The sequence below is a fragment of the Anopheles maculipalpis genome, chromosome 3RL (assembly GCF_943734695.1).
Source record: "Anopheles maculipalpis chromosome 3RL, idAnoMacuDA_375_x, whole genome shotgun sequence".
NCBI lineage: Eukaryota > Metazoa > Arthropoda > Insecta > Diptera > Culicidae > Anopheles > Anopheles maculipalpis.
The window spans coordinates 83,450,352-83,474,289 of record NC_064872.1 but is presented as its reverse complement, the minus strand read 5'-3'; the positions used below and the strand labels follow the sequence as shown (position 1 = coordinate 83,474,289).

Here is a 23,938-nt window from a genome sequence, read left to right as displayed (position 1 = left end):
AAACGGCCTATTATGATACGGACCATAGATGGCAAGGGGTTATGTACGCTCATAACTTTATATTAAATTGGTTCGCTTGACGCACACACATAGAAACACCCAAAGAAGTTATTAGTAAGGCGTAGAAAGCATTTTACGAACCGGATAATATGAGCAAGAATGTGTGCAACAAATTTGCTCCACTAAGTGTTAATGGTTAACAATTATTAGATCTATGAATATGTGGATGGAAATTGATGAAAATTGGATGTAAGATTAAACAGATAATTTGCTTGATTGCTTTATTTTGCACAACATAATTGGAAGGGCTTTTGTGGGCCTTTTTTAATGTTTGCCATTGCTTGCTCTTGACTGTTTTCCTATATTAATTAACAAAGCGTGTTTTGAGCGCACGGTTCTTAAAGAAATATAGAATTATTTTGCATAAAACAAACTATGGTCACATGTTAGACCTTTCCCCAGGAAGCATACTTTCTGACCAGTTCGTTAATGGCCTGGAGCGTTCAACAATGATTATTGAGGCTCAACATTACTCCAAAACAGCGTCAACAGTTGCATAATTCTCATTAACGATTCCTTCAAGATATCACTTCAAATGGCACAATTCCCAGCTTTGCTAACATTTTCCTTCTCTTGCTCGTTTTTCACGCAGGCTTTACCATACCCCTCAGCGACTTCCGGACGTTTAAATGTGGGCCAAACAGCAACAGCAACACCAATATAATCAATGTGAAGACCAACTCCTCCCGGCATCTGTCGGTAAGTGCTTCCTCTAGCGCCAGTAGCCACGCGGACGCAAACACCACACCACCAGCCGGCCCGATCGTAACGATTCGAGCGGCAGCCTCCGGTCACGGTGGTGCCGGTACCACCTTCGTCACCAACGGCCACCAGCTGCTCGCATCGATAGGTGCAAAATCTGGCCGTAATAATCCTAATTACGGTATCACCAGTAACAATAATGGGCCCAACCGTCTCGATGGCACCGGGGTCGAACTGCTGGCCAGCACAACTCCCTCGCCATCGAGCTGCTCCGGTGCGTCCTCGGTCAAAGCAACGCCGCCGTCGACGGCGATGGCTACGCTAATTTATGCCGAAGCTTCCCCAATTGTAGCGGCGGCCGCTGCAGCTCAAGTGTCCGATAAGCGGCAAGATAAATCATCGCTCGTTTCATCGTACCACAAGTCCGTAACGGCGGCCGTAACAACAACGACAACAGGTCGACAACAGCCATCGCTACTTTTGCAAACTCACACCACTCAGCAACAGCATCGTCCGGAGCAACAGTCAAGTGCAGCCATTTTCCAGCCACAGCAAACACCAGCACCGGTACCCCCGGCGACTGAGCCCTCGCCCGGCTACGATACCACAGCGGCCATATTTCGCGATCGCAGCATAGAAGAAACGGAAGCCGCACATGATTTATTGTCACTGTCGCAGAGCTTACCGCCCCTAACGGCGCCCTGTGTCGTTACGATTCTGCATCCTTCGGGCAATTCGGCATCCACAGACCCAATGCCCCTACCGGAGCCTACCAGCTCGGTGCTGCGTTCCAACACCCTGACCAATGGAGCACAAAACCATCATCAACAGCAACAGCAGTCAAGCATACCGACCGGCCAGGGTGGCATCATCAGCATCGTGGAGGCAGCATCGGCAGCTAATTACCAGTGTCCGCCCGGATCGGGTCCAATCTCAATGATAATACCCTGCTACGAGCTAACGACAACGATGTCCACCTCTGCTCACAGCGACGGTGAAAGCGCAACAACGATAAAAACGATCTCGCCACCCCCCACTGGTCCGCTGACACCTCCCACGTCCGAACACTCGTCCGACACGGAATGCTCGGGAAGCTCCGTTTCACCCGGTACCTCCTCGTCGTCTTCGTCCTGCTCGTCCTCGAGCGTGTTCTCCTTCGTACACTCAAGTTCCTCGTCAATCTCTTCCAAATATTCGCCATCACGCTCATCAAACTGCTCGCCACCGGCATCGGAAAGTGCCAATAGTACACCAATCGGCCGCAGGGTTAGTCGTCGACCGCACCAACAACCCTCCACCAGCAGCTCCGTCACGTCGGTGATCGTTAATGGTTCAACACTTGCGGCCAACACAACGACGTCAACCACGGTTACTCGTAAGCACAAATCTTCCACACCAGCGTCCGGTCCACCAGCGGCAAAAGTGCCCGTCACAGCGAGTTCCAAAGTTGTTGTGGCCGCACCGGGACAAAAGCTTACCAGCAGCAAGACAGCTGAGCTGTACACCTATGACGATCTTATCTCTAGCGATGGGCGATCGAAAAATCGTAAGAAGGCTTCCAAAGACACGGTACAAGCTCAGGCAGCGGCCAGCTCTGTGCCTACCAACTCCGCCAAACCGAGCCAAAGTTCTCCGCTGGCTTCGAAAGCGGATGGAGCAGACCTGCCCACTGCTGACTGTGACTCGGCCGGCGAGTCATCGAGTGCACCGAATGGTGGCTCGAATGGGAAGGGCAAGTACAAGTGTCCCGAGTGTGGCAAACAGTACGCAACCTCGAGCAATCTTTCGCGCCACAAGCAAACTCACCGGAGCCTTGATTCTCAGTCCGCCAAGAAGTGTGTAACCTGTGGCAAAGCGTACGTCTCCATGCCCGCGTTGGCAATGCACCTGCTTACGCACAAACTTTCGCACAGCTGCGGAGTTTGCGGCAAGCTATTCTCAAGGCCCTGGCTCCTGCAAGGTCATCTGCGATCGCACACGGGCGAGAAACCGTACGGCTGTGGACACTGCGGCAAAGCGTTTGCCGATCGGTCCAATCTGCGGGCGCACATGCAGACACACTCCACGGACAAGAACTTCGAGTGCAACCGGTGTCACAAAACGTTCGCACTCAAGTCGTACCTCAACAAGCATCTCGAGTCGGCCTGCTACAAGGATGACGATCCGAACGGGAATATGTCCGGTGGGGGGGAAAATTCACCCATCACGATGATCGGCGGTCGGAAGATCTTCCACAGCAGCCAGGACATCGATCGGGATGAGTATGCGATGCGTATGGCAAGCGGTAGGCAGAATTTTCACAACGATGACAGTTGCTCTACCACCACGATCGATGTGGTGACGGCCGATCCGGGAGACGATGACGATGAAGATATCGATATCATAACGACGTAATGGACGTTACCGTCACCATTACGGACACTATCATCTCTATGCCTGTGAAGCTATTTTTCCTTCGTCTGTTTACTGGTTTTATTTCTCTTTTTTATTTCACTTCATCTTCAAGCCGACACCCGCCACGTAAAACATAGATTCGTCTTCCATCTGCTTATCAGACACTTTTTTGAAAGAGTCCTCTCCAAACCGGTCGTAACCTGACCCACAGGAAACCGACTCAAACACCGAACCTTCAACCCTCCAAATTACTGTCATCCGTACTTCGGATCGGAACACTGTACCGGAAATGTCAGAGCTCGTTTCCGTGCTAGTTTTTCCATTCCGCCTTCTCGCAAATCTATCGCACCGGCCTCATGGTGAAGCCACAGGAAATTGACAGAAATCTAAAATTGCTGCACGGCACAAAACTTTGCCTCTGTCTCGGTGTGTTCGGCTGGCGAGACAGGTGTGAAAAATTAAACGTTTCCAGTACTGTGGTCGAAGTTGATTCGGCGGAAAAGCGGAAATTAGTTGGATTTTCAAATCCGGCTCTTCTGCACACTACGGTTTTTGGTGCGGTTAAACGAGAGGGTCCCAAATGGAAATTTAATATCTTGTGATACATTCAGCAAGTCGCTGGTGTAACGCTTGGTATGATGGTTTACCACTTTGATGCCGAACCTGGCGTAGCGCATGGTTATCTGTTTACAGAAATAGGTCAACCACTTCCGTTCGCTTCAATCTCAATCGCAAATACAACATTCCATCTGCCCTGGTGCTATCAATATAAAAGGCTGCTCCAGGATACTATAGAATCTGGCTAGAAGAAAACTAATCAACCAAACGAAAGACTTGAAAATTTGAATAACTTAGTGCTAAATTACAACAAATTGAAGAATTTGTATGGAACGTCAGCAAGCCGCACAAGGTTTACCTTGAGTGAAAGAGAGAGATCATTTTCATTTTAAGTATGGCAAGAAAAAAAAGGCGCTTCCTCGTACTTCTCCCCACGTCCACCCCCCAAAAAGCGGCACAAGAATGACATTCCATTTGCGAACGAACCAGAGCGCTCACACTGTTCGGCACGTAAGGGACCCGCTCCTCGGGAAACTCGGGAAGCCGGGAAGCACGCGCATTGATGAAAAGTAATTTCGAAAGAAAATAAATTACTTTTAAATGATGACTCATTGCCCTAGGTGGCACTGATACCGCGCACTTGGCCGCCCAACAATATCGCACAAACCGTTGCGCACCGGAAGCGGACGCTACACTGGCGCTCAATTTGGCACCATAGCGGTACCAAAAGGTGGGCGCGATTTGTCCTAAAGTTTGTTTCCTCCGCGAGCTCGACAGGGAAGACATTCATTAAAGGAGAAGGTTTGGAATATTTTTTTGTGCGCCCCGGTATCGCATCACGCAATACTTCTAGAAAAATATTTTGCACCCAAGCCAAGCCACGTTGAGCGGAATGGCAAACAACAACTAGTTCGACGCATTTCCCAGTAGAGAGCGAGAGACACCTGCAAAGAAAGGGCACGAGGACGATTTATCGCAGAACGCTACCGTTTTGGAGCGCACTTCCGAGAACAAAATCATCCAACGTAACGAAACATCCTCACTCTTTTACAAAGTAGCAAACAACAGTACAAAAAATGGAGCTTTTCTTCCACTTTTTACCGGAACTAATACCGTCTAGTCCCAGGGTGTCCCCCGCCCGTACCCGGGTAGTTCCCATGAGGTTAACACGAAACGGTTGGTACGGCGACATTCTAAACTAGCTCACTTCCTCCACCACTTCAAGCTGCTCCTGCCCTCTTGATGATGGTAATGATGATGATGATAAGGATGAAAATGGCGCAACAGGATGTAGTACCGCGCGTTCGCACCGTTGAAGCGTGCGGAATGGTAGGTGCGCTGCTTACTTTTTCCACAACCAAGCTTCAACTGTATTTGACAACATGGACGTAACGAGCGACTGCTTTAGCACAGCCACCCAGCCAGCCAGCAGTTTATTAATGGATCCACCCATCGTGGAGTTCTTTTGTATTGGGACTCGCTGCTTTTGCCACCCAGCCAACCGGCCGTTCCCGAGGCAAAGATAGACGCTCCCGCTCAATGAACCCACTGAAATGTTTTCCATCAAAGAATGGTTTAGTTTGGTTTCCGTTTTTTGTCACAGATTTCTTGATGTGTTTTTTTTTTTACCACACTTCGTGTTCGTTCCCTGCATTAGGTCCATCCATCGGCCCGGGCACGATACGGTCCCGGAGCTCTCTATCTATCGATCTTGCGACAGTCAATTTCGTTTGAAAAATTGCGTTATTGGAAATTGATGACTTCTCGGCCGGCAAATGACAACCGGAATTTGTTTTCCGCGGTACCGCGGATTGAGGTTGCGTCATTTGGTGGTGCGATTTGTCTTTGCTACACTTGAGATAGTGTGGTCTTCACTTATTTCACCGGTTGGGCAAGGAACGATTTTAAAAAGGTGACAATTTTTGTATGTGGTCAGTCAGTATATCTGAGCTATTCCATCTACTTCATGCCACAGATATATCTCCACGTGAAATTGATACCGTATTTCATACCATAAGAAAATGAACGACAAAGAAATGTGTTTATTTCAAAACAATAAATCGCATGGCCAGCGATTCTGCTGCGATGGTCAAATCATCAAGCAGCTACATAAAAATTCATAACATGTAGCCCTGGGTCGGAAAAATGACGCGACAACAACAAAAAAAAACACGATCCACGGAACCACTCTTCAACTTCCAGCTCCGTAATGACACTTTCCATCAATCTTCGCTACTTTACGTCAAACAGTTGGCCGAAAGGTTCCAATGAGAAAAAAAAAACCATCAACGTACCCTAACAGAAAAAAATCGTTCCATTTTAGAGCGAAACGAACGATCAAAATACACTCCAGGTTTCGCAAAATATCATACGCTCAGATCGTGTTGGTTATGGTACAGTCTCTAGGGACGAAACGATCGACAAGGTTAAAGGCATCACAACCAGGATACGAGAGAGAAAAAAAACTCACACAAACACACACACACACACAGACACAGCTCACTCAAAACGCTATCATTTCCATTTGCTTCCGGTGAGCATGTTGTGCTCCAGCCTATAAAGCAGTAACTATCAGGACTGCGCGTATCTTCGTCAAAACCTTCCAGCGGTAAAATCATTATCAATCTTCATTACCACCCGAACGGCGGACCCTTAGGTGCTCTTTCACCATTTCAATCAATCGTTTGTTTTGCTTTTTTTAAACCCTTTTTTACGTAACAAAAACGGTCTAAAACTTCACCCAAAAAAAAAAAACAGACATCACCCTGACTTAACTGAGCACTGCTTCATCGACGTCGTCTCCCGCTGTTCGCCTCAAAGTACAAATCACGAGGAGCAATAATGTTAAAGCACACGTCAAAACTGACCACAAGGCAAAAATTTGAACGGCTAAAAAACAAAAAAAAGAAGCAAAAGTCGCGTAACCATTAAGTTTTGCTATCGCAAATGTCAATTATTTTATAGAAATTATTTCGGTTCGTTTTACAAACCCATACCTTACCACACGGTTGGTACAGTGATGGTAACATTGCATAGCAAGAGAAAACAAAACAAGAACTAATAAACTAACGAACAGCTATTGTCTAAATGACAGATCGTAAAGTGGAAAAAAGGAAAAACAAAACGACGGTAGCTAAATGTGGAAGTAGCAATGAAGAAATAGCAAAATGGTGATTCGATTTCAGAGCAATATAGTGTAAATGACAAGTGTTGGGCAGACGGGGGCAAACGGAACACAGCAACACAGAAAGGAAACGTCATCAAGATCCCTTTTTTGCCGCACACAGCAAAACCAACATACAAAATTTGATTGAAAAGCAATACACAGCGGTGGCTGAAACAAAATGGTTGTTAAATGAAAACAAACTACTATCTACTATCAATTTCTGGCATCAATTGGTGTCCCCGTGCGAACGGGTGGGACAGAAACACACATTCTTCCATAAGGTAGCGTTTTTGGTGAACTTTTCTACTAGAGAAAGCAAAACACATTAAGACAACAAAAAGAAACAACCTTAGACTATAGATTTATTTAGCGCATTTAGAACGTAGGCACGCGTGCTGCACTAGGCTGCATCTGGTTTAGCCGGGGTGCTGGCTTTACGTTTTTCGATATTATATAAAACCAGAAATTATGAACGGCTTGAACTGTAACCGCCCGTTAGATTGTTATTCAAAATTGTCGAGTGCTTCGGTTAGTAAAATGAAATTTAACTTTTTTCCTAACTATTACAGCTCTATTTCTACTTCTTGCCATAAACGACACAAAGCAAAAAAAACGATAGATTTAGAATCTAGAGCGAGTGCAATACAATTCAGTAATGCGTAGTGTTATAAGCAGCCACATTAACGATAAGGATAATAAGAACAGTAACGCAAACATGCAAACCAGAGTGATCAAAACAAGATATAAGAGCAAAATTCTGCAAAACCCGATATACAGATGCGATGAAATTATATATACACTTATTTTAAGTAAGCAATATATTATGTAAGCTAGCAAGCGTAGAATAGTGTTAAACGGATGAGTTAAGTACATCTAAAGAAGTTTAAAAATAAGTACTGGCGAAAAAAACAATACAATTTGAAAGCAATCTAGAAGCAAAAATGGTATAAAACACAACAAAGCACACACAATGAATGAAATGTATAAGCAATACCTAAGTAAACCAATCAAGCAACGAACGAAACAAAACAGCTGAAAAATGCAGCGCAAAGTCCATTACGGCTGGCAGTTGTGCTGTTAGTGTGGCTGTACAAGCACCCGTGTACAGGAGGTACGCTGGACCATCCAAAATCAAAATTAAAAATACAACAACACACTTGCAACGTGTGGGGCCGTAGCTCGAAATTCCACACAGAAAAAAAAAAGTCCTGCAAACACCAAATGCACCGTTGGGTGGGAATGTTTTACACTATTAAGCAAAATGCAAAAAAAAAAAAAAACAAACAAACAACGGCACTAGATTTGCCTGCACAGTTGTGCATATTGCGCTTTAATGCTGGAAGCGAGCAGTAAAAGGAGGACGCTTTGCAGCAGGCAGGAAGCTAGCAGTGATTTTGTGAGTGCTAGTCGTGCTAGGATTTAAGTTGTAGATCATTCCACCATCAAATCGCAATAAGTAGCTGTACTTATTATGCCTAGCATCTAAGAGGGACAACCAAATGAGCAAGCAATAGACGTCACGAACGCCCGCCAAGCAGCAGCTGGACGTATTTGTTTTATGATGTTTGGGTGAAAGGTTTGATTTACCACGTTTGAGTATTCCTAAGGTTCTTCGAAACAACACAAATTCCACATCGGTGATCGTGCAATTGGTGAGTTTTTATTTAGCATTTGCTATTTTAAATTAAATTATTCGCTTCTGATTTAAATTATTTGTATTTGAAAACACCACACATTTAATTTTTCCATCGTTAAGATACCGCCGTAATGGTTAACGTGAATGAAAAAAAAAAATAATTTATTCTTAAAATTAAGGTTAAGTCCCTTGAGTTACCTTCAAACCTGTTGCATACTCAAATTACTCTTTTGCATACTTTCAGGCGTTGTGTTCTCATAATATTCATTTGCTATTACGTTCTTTTACCAGCACATGTTTTATCCTGCTTAGGCAGGATTTGACAAAAGAAGTGTTTTAAAAAAACAGGCATCTTTTTTAAATTTTTATAACCATCTAATATTTCTCTTTACAACTATTTTTGCCCCTAAATATGACCCAGAATGTGAACACAAAGCTTCGATCAATTAGCACAACGAACGTCAGTCAGCGTTCCCTGTCTCTGTTTTTCTCTCTCACTTCACGCAAATAGCCACAAATTTACAATTGTTCTGCTTCTGAAGCCCCTTTCTCCCCAATGCATGACCACACAGCACCACGGCCATGATAGCTAATGAGCCCGTTGTTGCGTTTTCGAAATTCCGCTCGTCAACTGCGAGACTCGGGACAGACGGTGAGTGTATTTTAATTCAATCACACTCCATTTCCCGACTTCCTTCCGGAGATTCTAGCGACTATGCGACCGTGTAGTCCCCGTGGACAAACGCTCCACAAATTCCGGCAAACGGTGCACTTTTGCACCCATAGCACCGAGCGGTAATGACAAATGATTCACTACAACCGAACCTGTAATTGCAACCGCACACGCAACACATGCGATAAATTGGTACCACCCGCTCCGGTTGCTTTGTACAAGTAGTGCGTAATGTAAGTAGCTGGTCGTCCATTAATTAAATCACACTTTGCTCGAAAGGTGTTTGCGAGTGCCTGAACATCCCTAACCGGGCTTAACTTCAAGTTTTCTTGCTTTATTACTGCGTACTCATAACAAAACTGTCCATACAGTACATGAAAGCTTAACAGACACACACACACACCTCCGGCAGTCGGAATAAAATGCAATCAGGATCTCTTTTACCAGAACAGATCCGACACGGTGTCACTGGCAGATGATAAATTTTTGTATCACACCCATTATCGCCTGACCGATAAGATTAACTTCCATCGCATCCGGACTCGGTTCGGCAGGACACGATTGATTGCCGGAGCAGAAATGGGAGTCAATTCACTTACCCGGCTCGGTTCGATCATCCCTTACTATATCAAACTATATCTCTATAGCAATTCTGTGTCGAAAAAAAAGACGCTCCAGGGGCCGTACCGAAATCAATCTCAGTCGTTACAAACCCATGAGAACTTGCTCAACACTTCGTTGAAGCTAGAACAAAAAACGGCATGCCATCCAACTGAAAATTATGTCCCACTAATGGGATGAGATTTTTAGAAAACTCTGCTATACGGTGGTGCCCACCACCAACCAGCAGCAACAACAGCAAAGAAAAAAGGGCCAAACCTTCCATAATCAATGATCACGATTGGGGCGTGCGACATGTGCGTGCGTGTGACACCGACACCGAACGACCGTGACCTGCCGTATAATCGTGATATCCGAGCCGCCAGAGGATTGGGCCGATTCCGAAATAAGGCGATAAGAATAAATTTTAACCCATCCATTCGCCGGTCCTGGTTGCTGGTGTGACGCACTGTACTGCACCACCCGCTCATGAAAAACGAATGAAAAATGGATGAACATTTTTCTTTTCGTGTCATTTTTGTGTTTTTTTATATGTGTGTGTGTGTGTGTTTGGTTCATCTCTCTCCATCTTTGCCAGCGGCCATTATTCCGGTGTCTGCAATTGACAACTTGCTTGGTTGAAGCTGCGATTGCGACCGATAGTGTGCATTCCGTATCGGCAGTGAATGGCAGTGACACACCCGTTTGTTCCATGCGGTGGTAGAAAGCAGCCACCACATCAGCGTTTCGCTGTTAAAAATGCTAGAGACCCCTTAATATGGTGGGACCGACAAAATGGCCGCTCGTATCATCCATCCAGCGCTTTGGTTCTGGTTCAAAATTCAATCATCATTTTATCTAAAATATTATCTAAACTGAATTCAATTTCCGATCGAATTTATAACTTCGCTTTGCTTTGCGGTTTTTCACCCTGTAACCGTGGTCATCGTGGTCAGAGCGTACGTCCATGATGATGATGATGTGGTCCAGTGTGGGTCTTCTAGTAGTGTGCACCGATACAACTCATCGAGCGTACCAACGATCGAAGCTTTAGTAAATTGATTCTGTTGCTAGTTCTGATTCTACTGCTATTCCACACTTCGCGCACACACGACGAATCAATAAGCACCTAGCTTGGGGGACTTGCTGCTGCTCGGTTCCATTTGGAATTCCTAGAAGCAACCCACTAGAACGCGCTCGCAAGGCTTGTCGATAGACGCGCTGGACTGGGTGAAGTGCGACTTGGTACTCTGAATAACTATTCGCAAGTGAAAAAGCTTGTGTAGCTGTTCGCAGCCAGTAGTGCGATTATCGAACCATTCTTCTTCAGACAGCGGTAAAGCCCAACCAATGGACGAGGTCAAAGCGTATTCTCAAAACAAAATAAAAGCAGCCTCCTCTCTTTAGCAAGCATCCCATTTTACACCCCATTCGAAGACCATTTGGAACGATTTAATATGCTCCACATCGGCTGCAAACTTCTCCAATATTCGTACGACCCATGACAACGGTCGTAAGCGTGGCCTGTGCCGCACTGTTCAGCTTGTTGAATTTTATTATCCACCATTGACCACGGACAGCGGCACTGCTAAGCGGATCCAAGTCTACCGGCAAACAAGAACACCTTCAAGCACCGGGATGCAGCATTACAAGGACCCAGTTGAAGTATCGTAAGTCACTCGAACCGACTTTGCACTTTTGCACCGAACCACCACCAGAATGATGCCTTCGGGAAAGTGTTTTTATTTTTCGTACTACCCCTCCCCCTTCCGTAAAGTCATCGTAATGGATGAGATGACGCGGGACGGTAAAAACGGCTGGAATATGACTTTTTTTTATTGCCGAACGGATTTAACGCACCGGTCCAGTCCGGTCCGGTCGCGGTTCAAGACACCAGCATTAACACACTCCAGCGACCGTAAAGTGGTTGCATGGGTGTAAAGTCGCGTACTTACCTCTGGCGCCGGTATGCGATGGGATACGATGTCCTTATGTCCCTGCTAGCCTTGCTGCAAGTGTACACTGTTTTATGGTTATTGATTGTTTGTACGCTTTTTGTCGTGTTTTTTGTGCGTCGCCTTTTACCGCTTTGAAGCATCTGAATACGATCTGATCGGAAATGGAACTTACGATAAGGATCGAATCGGTTGGAAGTGGAGTCGTAACGTCTAGCAGAGAATGCAATTGATTCCTTATTTGCTATGAAAACTGGTTCTTTTGCTTGGGATGCAGTTAGTTGATTTTAATAATTATTTTCCATGAATACACAGCAAGAGCAAATTGCCTAATACAAATTTTATTTTTTTCAGACGTTTTTTGTTATTATATAGCCGTCCAAGATGTAGCTTTACCTCTGTTAGTTGGCTGAACAGATCGAATCTTTGACTTTCTAGCTATAGATAGCAGGACTTTCTGATCAAAACACCGATCAAGCGTTGTTGGACAAATGGATTCAAAAGTTAAAGAAAAAACTTTTACCAATAAAAATCTCATTGACAGTAAATGTACAATTTCTTTAGAAGTTACTCAAAAATACGAAACCATTATTCTCACATCACGAATAGTTCATTTACATCTGGGACTTACTTTTAATCTGCCACTAAGCGTTACTGCTCCCCCCACTCGCATCCGACACGGAACGCAGCCGAATATACAAACGTCCAGCAGGACACTGGAACGAAAAATCAAAACCGTACACCGTGCGCTTTACGCACCAAACAAAAGCAAAACAAAAAAAAGTTCGATTAATGCTCGCTCCAGCGGATCCAAGGTTGTAAAAGTCATTAAAATTCATGGTACTTCGCCTCGGGAGGGCAATTCCAAAAAACAAACCCCGAGCGCAGCCCGGCCGTGCGGTTTTCGGTCAGTAAAAGTTCGCGTTTCGTCTGGAAGTGGTGTTGTTTTCATTTTATCATCCACTCCCAGCAGCCGGACGGGCCGTGTGGCATTTGCTACTCAGTTGTTCCCGGCGTAACGATAGTGGAAGCCCAAAGTGCAAACAAAAATTGCACCAAAGCTCCCGTTTAAACGGACCATGGCCACGGAATGGGTTATGGTTCGTTTACCACCTCGAATCGGCGCTCACTCACAGTTGATACGCGCAGTATTTGTTGACGAAGCTCCACGGTAGAGAAAGAGCAGTCCAAATTCCGTTGCCTTTTCCTCCCAAAACATTGTCACCAGAAAGTGAATCGCTTGGGGTCATTTTTTTTTTTTGTCTAAACAACCAGACTCTCTGTGGCACTTTTCATGCCAATTCGTTCGAAGTGTCTCCTCTTCTCTCTCGCTTGGTCGCTTGTTCACTTAAGAACATTCATGGATGAAGTGAAGCGAATCGTTCCACCCGCCGCCCTATCACTTTCCCAGCCTAGTCCAATGATGCAACGAATGCTTTTTCTTTAAATTCAATTAAAAATAATTACATAATTTCAAACCCATTCAGCAAGCGGGGAAACGGGACAACCGAGAGCAACATTACCCAGAGGAAAATTGCGATTTTATAATGAACAAAAGAAATGATTCTATTTCCAATTGCAACCAGGAGAGATAAAGAGTCTCCGAATACTCGTCCCAGACGCAAGAGAGAACGAGAGCGAGAAACAGTAAGACCGGCCAGACCAGACCGGCAGAACAAAAGAGTTCTGGGAAAGAAACGCTCGATTTTCAATTTCCCGCTTGCTAGAACTTGCCTCTGTTGGTAGAAAAGTGGTGAGAAAGCAAGCGCACGTCGGTACCGCTTCGAGCGTCAGCTGGGGAGCAAGTGCCACTGCCGATGCTGTACCACACCACGCTGTTTCCGAACATTTCCCGGCACCTGCAACTGCACCGAAGTAGCTTCTTTAAGGGGGTTATTGTTTCTCTTTGGGATAGGGATTCTTCTTGCTGCTGGGCAAAAATCAGGACTCACATCGAAATCTGCGGAAGACGCACACGCAGTGCTCCACCAAAGTGGTGGCACAGACCGTACTGACGAATATGATAAGAACTAAGGCAACGAGAACTAAAAAAAGAAGACAAAGCCGCTCAAATCTCGCACACTACACAGTAGCCACCATTGTTGTGGTGACGGTTTTGCTGATGGAAATGAGGATAACAATGGACAGCTACATTTGGAGAGTTGGCGATAAAGAAAAACTATCTCAGTTTAGGGAATGGCGTAGGAACAGACTTAGTTTTTCTTGTGTCTGTCGAAATGTTCGCCTTAACCTGTCTGTTAGCAAGATCCAGTCGTACATGGTTACCTTCGCTGAAAATGGAAATGCTTTTAGGTAAAAAGTAGTGAAAGGAAAATACAACTTATTGTTTTAAAACGAATGTCTTTTTTTCTTCTTAATCTTAGTCTCACACTGAAATAGTAAGAGTTAAATGTATCTTCAACTAAATCAAATCTCAAACAAAACAATTGAAATACTCATCCCGTGCTGGTGGAAGCGCATAGTCCGCTTAGGTGGCATAAAACTTTGGCTCATTTGCCTTTCTTCTTCAACAGCTTAGTGCACGTGTGACAGTTTCACAGAAGAGGATGGGAAAACTTTCGCTAGGCTCGCTTCAGCGCCGAGACGTTTCGGAATTAGTTTCGGTCCGGTAGCCCGAAACGAAGGATGCACCCCCAAGTCTCCGGGCCAAAGCTCGACAGAATGAAGCGAACAGAGCCTTTCAAAAACTCTGCCAACAAGCACTGGCAGCTTGGCCGCTTCAAAATGTGTGAAAACCTGTCGCACACTAGACAGAACAGAACAGGTTTGACAGTAGGGCGAATAATTTCTACCCCACAAACATTCCAACCGTGTCCCGTGGAACTAATCTAGCGTGGCTAAATAGTTGCATAAGCGAACGACGCTTCCCCAAGGTCGAGCATGGCCTGTGGTGGGTTGCGAAACAGATTTAGAAAGCGGTGCCATCTCACCAGCCATTCCCATCCTGACATCGTCGGGCGAACCGTTTACCATAATACGATAGATGGCGCTGTATGCGCAACAGTGTATATGGCGATGGCAGCACAACTCGATGAAGCGGCACTTGTTGTTTCTAGCCAAGCACACTTTAAACAAGCAGTCTCCACCGTACGTTAGAGATGTTCTTCACATGAAAGTTGTTGCGCTGTGCTTCCCAACCTCCGCACCCTGGGAGGATTCATCGAGGGCGACAGAAAGGACGACAATTTGAGTGGAGAACACTACGTTGTTGCACCTTTGACCTTATTCCTTATGTCCCCGTACGGACTGCCTGGAACTGGGTGAACTGTAGTGCCGTTCCAGTGATCTAATCAAAAACGCTGAACAGCTTACAAGGTACGTCACCCTCCCGAGCCTGGACAGTAATTTAATGAGAAAACAAAAATTATTGTTTCTTTTAAATTTAATTAGAAAACTGGCTGCGACCGACAGGTTACAACTGTTCGGCCGTGTGATAATTACGACGGCTTAACGCTTGTCCGCAGTAGTAGAATTAAAATGAGGGGGGAGTTTTAACTTTATTTGAAGAATAAAGCAGTATGTTATGGTGTGCTTACTTCGCTGGAACAAGGGGCGAATTTGCATGGGTAATTCCAACAATCGGACAGACACTGGTGTTTAAGTAACAGTTAACTATGCTTTACACTATGCCGAAGACTTACGCACGTTACGAACGACCGGGTGGCACCAGCAGCAAGTTCATGCCATTTCTAGCGAAGCTCTCTTCGTACTGCGCGTCAAATTAATTTCAGTTTTATATTTATCGCTTTGAGAACCATTGAACCAATGCCTCTTTGTAAATGAAAATCTTTTCCTGACAAAAAAACAAATTTTATTGTAAGCTACTGGGGAGACACATAAAACTGCCTAAATGTCTTAATTTATAGAAAATATTCTTTTTACACAATTAGTTAGCGCAATTTGGTTGAGTAGAAATCCTTGAGTAATTATAATAACGATCAAATCCCTTTAAAGTGCGTCCTCTAGCGGAAATTTGTCGTATCACACATCTCACCCATTGTACGATCTACTAAGATGCGGTATTCCAAAAAAAAAGCTTCAGCTTACAGCTGCAAATCATCAAAAGAATTCAAATGTACTCCAAATTTTAGTCACAGTACTCAAATAAGCAAACCTTGAAGAACACATAATAAAACAAAACAAAAGCCTATTATTATACCGGTTCAATTAGCGCGTTACGCTTCGATTAGTGACTAATGCTGGTAGGAAATGCCGCTAAGCTTAAGATAGTAATGCAGAAGATGAACGGAGCACAGAAATGCCATCTCATCCATGTACGCAACATATCATAACGGACAATACGTTCTATTTTTTTCTCCCAGAAAAAAAAAAACTCTTAATATTAATCCTACTCTAACGAAGCCATTGGTTTTGGTCCATTGTAAACCGTAGCGATAGGACTAGGGTGTTCGACACGTTCGCGTCTGAACTATCTCACTACTCAATTAGTATCACTCTATGAAACGTCAATACATGCTTGCAACCTGCTGAGATTAGTGGATGATTTATGGGGAAGTGGGGAAATCTTCAAGCATACGTCTTAAGTCAAATTAAACAACGAATAATACAAATTTCAACCATTCAGTATGTTTCTTCTGCAACAATGACAAGTAACGAACGTTGAATGATGTGCTTTGAGAAATGTGATATGCAACACAGGAAAGGAATCCTTAATGCAGTGCCTCCCCGGGGTATCAAATGCAAGTTTGCGCTATTTCCACACAGTTCGACAGCGGAGTGAGGGAGTTGGGCTAAGTAAAGTTTGGCACCAAACGCAAACGCAAGCAAAACTTTTCTTTTCCAGCTGCTTTTCGTTTTCTCCATTATCCTATGTATGCATAAGAACATTAAGATTTTCACTTCCACGTCAGCAATGTGCGCATTATTTTACACTTTACGTCCAGAAACAAAACAGATTCCGTTGAGGAAAAAAGAGACTTTTTCTCGTGAAAAGCTTCATGTGTTTTTTTTTTCCTAATTGTTCTTCTACAAGCTGCAATTTTCCTTCTTCCACTAAGTTCTATCTTCTCTCTTTTTGATGAAGTTTACATTTATCTCCGATAAGCAAGCAGCGTACGATGATGTTGCACTGCTTACAACCGGTACCAACCTTTGATTTCTCAGCGCTGACGAAGCACTTCACACAGGGGATGGTGCATGACTGTGTTGCAATTGCATGTCTCCTGATGTTTGCGCTCGAATGCAGGAAGGGCATTTTTGCAGCCTTCAGTCGAAACTCACATTTGATGAAGCACCCAGAAGCTTGTCGTGTCGAAACCGAATATCAACAGCAAAATCTCCTCCAAAAGGAAGACAAACCAGCTACAACAACAGTACACAACAAGAAACATTTAAACTTAAAGTACCAAGTCAAACAATAACAGCAGCAGCACCGGCTACGGCACTTCCAGACTATGGTGCAACTTTTCGACAGCAGTTTCAAGTTTGGAGTGCAAATTAGAAATTTTCCTTGGGAGCTACAGCTACAAGCTTACGGTTGGGTTTTGCCCTACACAGCGGGTGCGATGATGCATGATGGGTTACCAAATTCTGCCAAGTACTCGCTACCAAACCCATTTCCCATACACTCCTTCCTTCCATTAATTGCAAAACCAACTTGCACCGTCCGGGTGTTTTTTGCTTGCAGCACTACTTAGCAAACTACTTTCGGCCAATCGTTCGGCCTTGGTCGCAAGGGGTGGCGCCCTGCTGTTCACCGTGATTCATTATGTAACGCAAATTACATGCAGTTCATCAGTTTAGGCTTCTCTCTGCAGGCACCTTACTCGTGTTAGATGTGCCACGAATTGCATACATGCGGGCGACTTGGCAATGAGATAAATACATCATTACACAGAAAAACTTCTTCCCAAAAAGGGAAAACGAAAAGTTAATGCACGAGCGGCCAGATCCGTCAATCATGATAACCGTTTGCGACTTGTAACGAATGCTTCCTCTTTACAGTCCAGAACAGGCATTAGGAAAGGAAACTGGAAAAGTTTATTTAAGGAGAGCAGAAAGTAGATTTGACTAGCGGGCTAGCGTACTAAATTAGAAGAGTTTGTGACGGTTTTTTACTTCTTTTAAGAACATATTTATTTACTTCCATCACTAAGCAATGATCTACCCTTGTGAAACAACTTATGGAGCTCCTTAAATTACATATATTTGCTCTTAAAAATTGAATATTTTTTTCCTAGAAAACTCCACACACTTTTCTCAAGCAATGCAAAAGACTAGTAAAACAAACGAATCAAATTAAGCACCGATCCTATAAGGTTCGCTGCATTTTATGCTCTTATTCAAACTGCAAAAGACAAACGTAGACGATACCTATACTCTCTTTCCAGATACTCTATACTCTATATTTACTATTCCACCGAGCGTGACATCCGGTCAGTTCTGGTAACGTTTCCAACACAACGATAGACACGATAGCATTAGCAAACAGCAAAACGATAGCAACTAGTGAATCTAAAATTCAATCTTAGCTCGATCTTGAACAAATTAAATACTAATTTTACCACTAATCATGCTAATCGATTAATCAATAACAGCAGCTACAGTATAAAATAAAACCAAACGGACAATTCTTCGAGGTGGCAGAGAAAATCAAATACGTACGGTCTACTACTACTCTATAACCGCTACTAGGCGGGTGCTCCTTTACGCCTTGTTTCCCGACTTTCGTTGGTCAACGATACTCATGTTAGGTACTTAAGCACTTATAACCTCTTTAAACCATTACTCTAGCGACATACGGATACACACTGGTTAGAAGTTTAAAGAAAGGAAACAAAAACCTGCAACAATGAGCAATAGACACTTAACAAAAAAGCAATACTAAAAGTGTGAGGTAATGAGGTAAAGGAAGAAAAAGATAAATAATTAAAATATATGCAAAACGTTTGTCCTTTAGCTTTAGAAACATGAAAGTTTTTCTTCGCTGCTAGAAAGGGTTGAAAAACGTACAAGAAAAAGAAATAGAGACGTCAAACAACGATGAACATATACTTAATATGAAAACACACACACACACTAGCACAACGATCGAAATGGGTAAATTCGTCCAGGCCGGCAGTATATGCGAGCGAAACATTTATCTATTAAGCTCTGTACCCAATTAATAAGTAGAAACTCTGTAGGAACGATTTCCGTTCAAAATGAATGCTCCGTTGGTAAGGACGTATATTAAGCTATCTTCTTCCAACGTCAGGGGTTGATCTTACAAGACACACAAGCATACAAAAAATACGAAAGCAATACAATGATCGAAACGCGTGAAAGCATTTAACGGACGAAATTTTGCATGGCAAGTATGTGAAGAGTATGAAGAAAGAGGGTGAATTCGGTTTTAGAACACCTTTGGGGCGTCAACAGAAAATCAAACAATATTACAACAACCAAAAACAAAAAAAGACCAATTTGATATAAAGCAAAACAAAACACACACAATTCGTAGTGTAACTGTTCCGCTAGAATTAGAGAGCTCGAATAGCAGACCGTGGCATGGCAGCAGAAATGCAATAATTAAACTATCGCTTAGCGTCTTTTTTCATCTCGAGTCAACTAGCAAAATACCATGCATGCCATGGGCTTGATTGGCGTAGCGTAGCGATTGCATTTACTTCTAGAAGGATCTTTAAAAGATCGTTTCTTCAACACACACACACACACACACACCATTCTTTAGTAGTCTTACTCTTCTGCTCTTCCCTAGTCTCTTGCTCTTACCAGTTGCTGCAGTTTAGATTAAAAACCAGAAACATACGATTCCACACCGCATGCACTGATTTATATATTTACACAAAAACAGAACTCGAAGCTGACCACAAGCATAGCTACAACATTGGTCATTAGAAGAATCTCCAAGGGGAGGGGCGGGAAATCGAGGCAGCAACATTTTCTTGCTAATCACCGACAAACAGCAGCAAAGTTGGAAGCAAATGTGTGTGCATATTTGTGTATAGGTATGTAAATGACACAAAAGCAACGGGCGAAAAAAAAGCGAGCAAAAAACAATGCTAATTGTAGTGGTTTAGTGATCAGCAGCAGATTAGATAAGTAGTGAACAAGTTCAGCGTAAACCGGACCGACATGCGCAGGCGGCACGCGCTAGAAACAAATTTCAAAGTATTAAAAGTGAAAACAAAAACATAAATAGAAAGTTTTTTGATAATTTTTCATAATATTTACATTTATACCGAAAGTGATTGGGGGCGGTGGTGTTTTATTGAAATTTTAGCAAACAAAAGCAAAAAAGAAACTATGAAAGAAAACTTGGAAGGAAAAAAAACATAAAGCAATAAGCAATAAAAAAGAAGTGAAAAAACAACAAAAAAACACAACACGAATGATGTATGCAAATAAAACAGAAACGGTAGTAACATTAAGAAACAACAAGATGGAAAGGAATGAAGAAGAAGGAAATAAAGAATTGTGTACGTATGTAGATGTGACGAAGTTGAAGAAGTAACGTAGCTTGTCAGGATTTAGGTACATTTAGCGTTTATTCTGCAGCAGCAAATATTAATGCAAACGCAACCATTACACAAATCGCCATGGTAGAATTGCTTTTAATTAAAAAGCTTCTAAGTAATCAAATTTAAACGAAAACAAACACACACACACGCATGTGAGGTGAAAGCAAAAAACACAGTCAGCCTAAGCTAGTGGTAGGAAATGGTGAAACTAGGTTGCATAATTCATATAAACACACTAGAATGGGAAAACCAAACCCATCTAAAGGTGAACGAGTGAACGATTTCTAGTGGTTAAAGTATAAGAAAGATGGTAAGCGAAGCGATAAACATCATTTGACAAACAGCTTACACAAAAATACTTATACACTCACCCAAGCACACTCGAGAGAAAGCAGGCGAAAGGCGACCGGGAGAACAATGTTGAGCTCTCGAACACGGTATAGCTTTATGTCCCCAATTTCTTAGACGAATGTATAGCCGTTAAGCCGACCGCGATGATGGCTGTCCACTTTCTAACCACTTGCAAGGACACACAGTGGGAAAGGAGGCAACTGTTTTTTGCTAGGGCAGTGGACATTATTTGTCCTTTTTATTGTAGATTGTGTTTTTTTTTTCGCTATATTTAGTTCTTTGCCAATGCCATTATTTCGTGGGATGAAAAAAAACTTAAGCTAACCCCCAAAAAGACATCCCGATGCTGTCGCTAGCTTTTTTTGTTTTGCCCACTGGTAAAGGAAATGGAAAGTCATTGGAGAAATAATTTATTCGAGTATGCTGTAATAGCGCGTCAGAAGATAATCGTGTTAAAGTTGCACTTTCGTTCTTGAATTAGAAAATTGGAAGCTAGAAATGAAAACGTTACAGAAGAATAGTAAGAACGTATGCTTATGAGTTCTTCCTTGATTTATCCGGTATTATCCATCACAATGCGATTCTTTCATTGATTTATATATACTTCCGACACGAACACGAACATCTAGAACGCGCCATTTAAACGATATTAAATTATACATATATATTTACTCTTATATACTCATTAGTTAATATTATACATGCATATATATGAGTATATATATATATACATAAGTAGGGCGAAGACGAGTACCGGAAGAAACTAGTGATTAATAGCCTCATGAAGCAATAAAAACATATTTTTAAAATTCAAACTCCGCATCGTTAGTATGGGTGTTTTAAGTCACAATCGATCGTTCGATAATAAAGGTAAGATAATATAAGTTAAAAATAGCTGTTAACTGCTGTCAATCTACTTAACACTCACCCCATGTTTGGTTGCATTCATTTTTAATGAAATCACTCATCTTAAATTAAAATTTCTACCTCAAGTTCGTTACGCACAACGGCACGGCTACAAGAACACGGGTAGCGGTTGATGCAACAGAACCAAAAAACTGACTTTTCACAATGTCCCCTGTATGTCCCCTTTTTTAAAGCCTGCCAGTAATCGCACATGTCAGGAATAATTAATCCCCCATGTTCGGGCGACACCTTTCCTGTTCCATTCCGATAATGTACATTCACTGTCGACAGCGACAAAGGGCTTGACCTTTTCACTCCTTTCCATTTGGAAGCAACAAAAAATAAAGAGAAAAATCACACACAAAAAGCCCATTCGCCAAAAATATTGCCAAAAAATATTGACCACCAGTTTGGGTTGGTCACCGACAGGACAGGACTCGCGTGCGGCTGGTCAACATTATTCGGATGATAATTTCAAGAGTCCATCGATCGCTCGGCCCCACACAGCATCCCAATAGTGGCAACCGGCAAATAATTGCTGTTGAAAAACCCCTCCGTTCTGCGTGAGCAAACAAAAACAAAAAAGGGGCATCGTTTTCGTTTTCCAAAGCGTTTTTTCCAGCAGCCTCATCTACGGAACGGAGGGAAAATATCAACGCATCTTTACCGGGTGGAGGATTTTTTTGTACAAATTTACATTTTCCTGGTTGTGAAAATTCAAATAAAAATGCACAATAGCTGCAAATTCCTTGCATTTCAGCTCACTCACTCTAGCACCATTACAAGAACACAACTACCCCAAAAATGGCCATCCGGTCAGAATGTTATTAAATAAAACCGCAAAAAAACACCATCCCAGAAAATAAGTAAAGAGCGGCCGGTGCAAAGCCGGAATGCACTTTTGTATGCACCACACCACCACCACCGTACCGTAGTGCGACAATAAATTAATAAACATAATGGTTGTCAAATTCATCAACATAAATTTTATAATTTCAATAAATTATAACCAACAGGACACACACCGCGCCCTTCACCAAATGGCGCATTTCGGGACTGTAATGGCGTTTCCGGTAACGCACTACCAGAAACTGAATGCAGATTTGTGGTTAAGGAACAAAAACAATGGTTCGAACAGCATCCATTTTTCGGTTAGACGATTCGTAAGGGCTTGCTCTCTCTCTCTCTCGCTCTCTCGCACAGGCAAACCATAAATACATTTCACAAATCTGATTCGATCGCATAATGCTGGACCACGTAGAATGCTTCAGGGCTGTCAATGTTTGTACACCGTCGAGTGTTCAGGAGGGAACGGTTTGCCATCTTTATCACGTCCGATTCGATTTTGGGCAAAAGAAGCGCGTTCGTCACCCGAAACGCGTTACCGGAAATGGTTCAGTTCGTTTTCGCTTCTTTTATTACTATGCTTTTTTTAAACTATGCTACGTGTGTAATGTGTGTCACTTTGCCGGCGATAGAGAGAGTGAGTAAACATTGTGAAGTCGCTAGCACTGGAAAATGGAAAATCGTATCATTTTGTCCGCGATTTACGGTGGTGCTGTGTGTGGACAAAGGTTTGAAGCACAAAGAAAATAAATATTTGTTTTAAAGTCTTCCTTAAATAAAACGTGGTAAAATTCCTAATCCGAACAAAACAATTATTTTTTTATAAATGGAAACTAATTTTTTTATACGCTAGCTACAATGAATAAAAACTATCACTTTTAAATTAACATTGCATTTTTAATATCAACTTTATAAATTAAACCGAATTAAGAAGAATTACATCAAAGAATCAGAATCAAGAAGAATATCACCAAAGAATTACATCGATTTTTATCATAGCGCCTGAAAGGTATGCAAACATGTGTTAAAATTCACATCCGAACTGTTTTCAACGATTGGCGTTTTCTTTTGCTTTTGTAATATATAAATCCTCTAACATTTTGATTAAAAAAGTCACACAGTGTGAAACAGAAGAAAAATTCAAGAGAAGAAATATTGAAAAAAAAATAACAGCATATTGACCAATCCTGCCTTTTTTCCATAACAATCTAACATACCTTTAAATGCCTTTCATTACCAAACTACAACTATTAGCGCAGCTATCCACTCTCTGACTTAAATCAAGCAAAAAAAAGTCGCTATGTCCTTCCCTGTGCACTGAATTTTTCCCCTGTGCACAACAACAGCCCCGAAGAACCACGTACGTGATCCATTCTCGGTCCACCGGTTACAACCGGCTATTGGTTCGATTTTATTCCACCGCACCGCGCAACCGAACGGACACAGATCCACCCATTTTATGGTCCATTCCATTCCCATCCGTCGGCCACTCGTGTTGGGAAAAATGTTCCCGCACACAAACAAAAACCAAAAGCAACCAAAAATCGGTGCAATAATCATGAACTGTAACTGACAGTATGCAAAACG

At 42.9% G+C, this 23,938-nt stretch overlaps 4 protein-coding genes across 4 annotated transcripts in view; 3 read left to right on the top strand and 1 right to left on the bottom strand.

The window, feature by feature from the left end:
* LOC126561512 (serine-rich adhesin for platelets-like) overlaps window positions 1–3,156 on the top strand; it is a 29,249-nt gene extending 26,093 nt beyond the window's left edge. Inside the window, exon 2 of the mRNA XM_050217708.1 lies at window positions 653–3,156. Within this exon, the coding sequence (XP_050073665.1) occupies window positions 653–3,156 (2,504 nt within the window). The remainder of the gene's footprint in view (window positions 1–652) is intronic.
* LOC126562538 (ribosome biogenesis regulatory protein homolog) overlaps window positions 1–23,938 on the bottom strand; it is a 416,320-nt gene that overhangs the window by 291,028 nt on the left and 101,354 nt on the right. The window lies entirely within an intron of this gene.
* The window catches only part of LOC126561880 (ras-interacting protein RIP3-like), a 437,929-nt gene that overhangs the window by 331,701 nt on the left and 82,290 nt on the right, over window positions 1–23,938 (top strand). The gene's annotated exons all lie outside the window — the stretch shown is intronic.
* Window positions 1–23,938, top strand: part of LOC126561077 (39S ribosomal protein L9, mitochondrial) — a 95,271-nt gene that overhangs the window by 62,906 nt on the left and 8,427 nt on the right. The window lies entirely within an intron of this gene.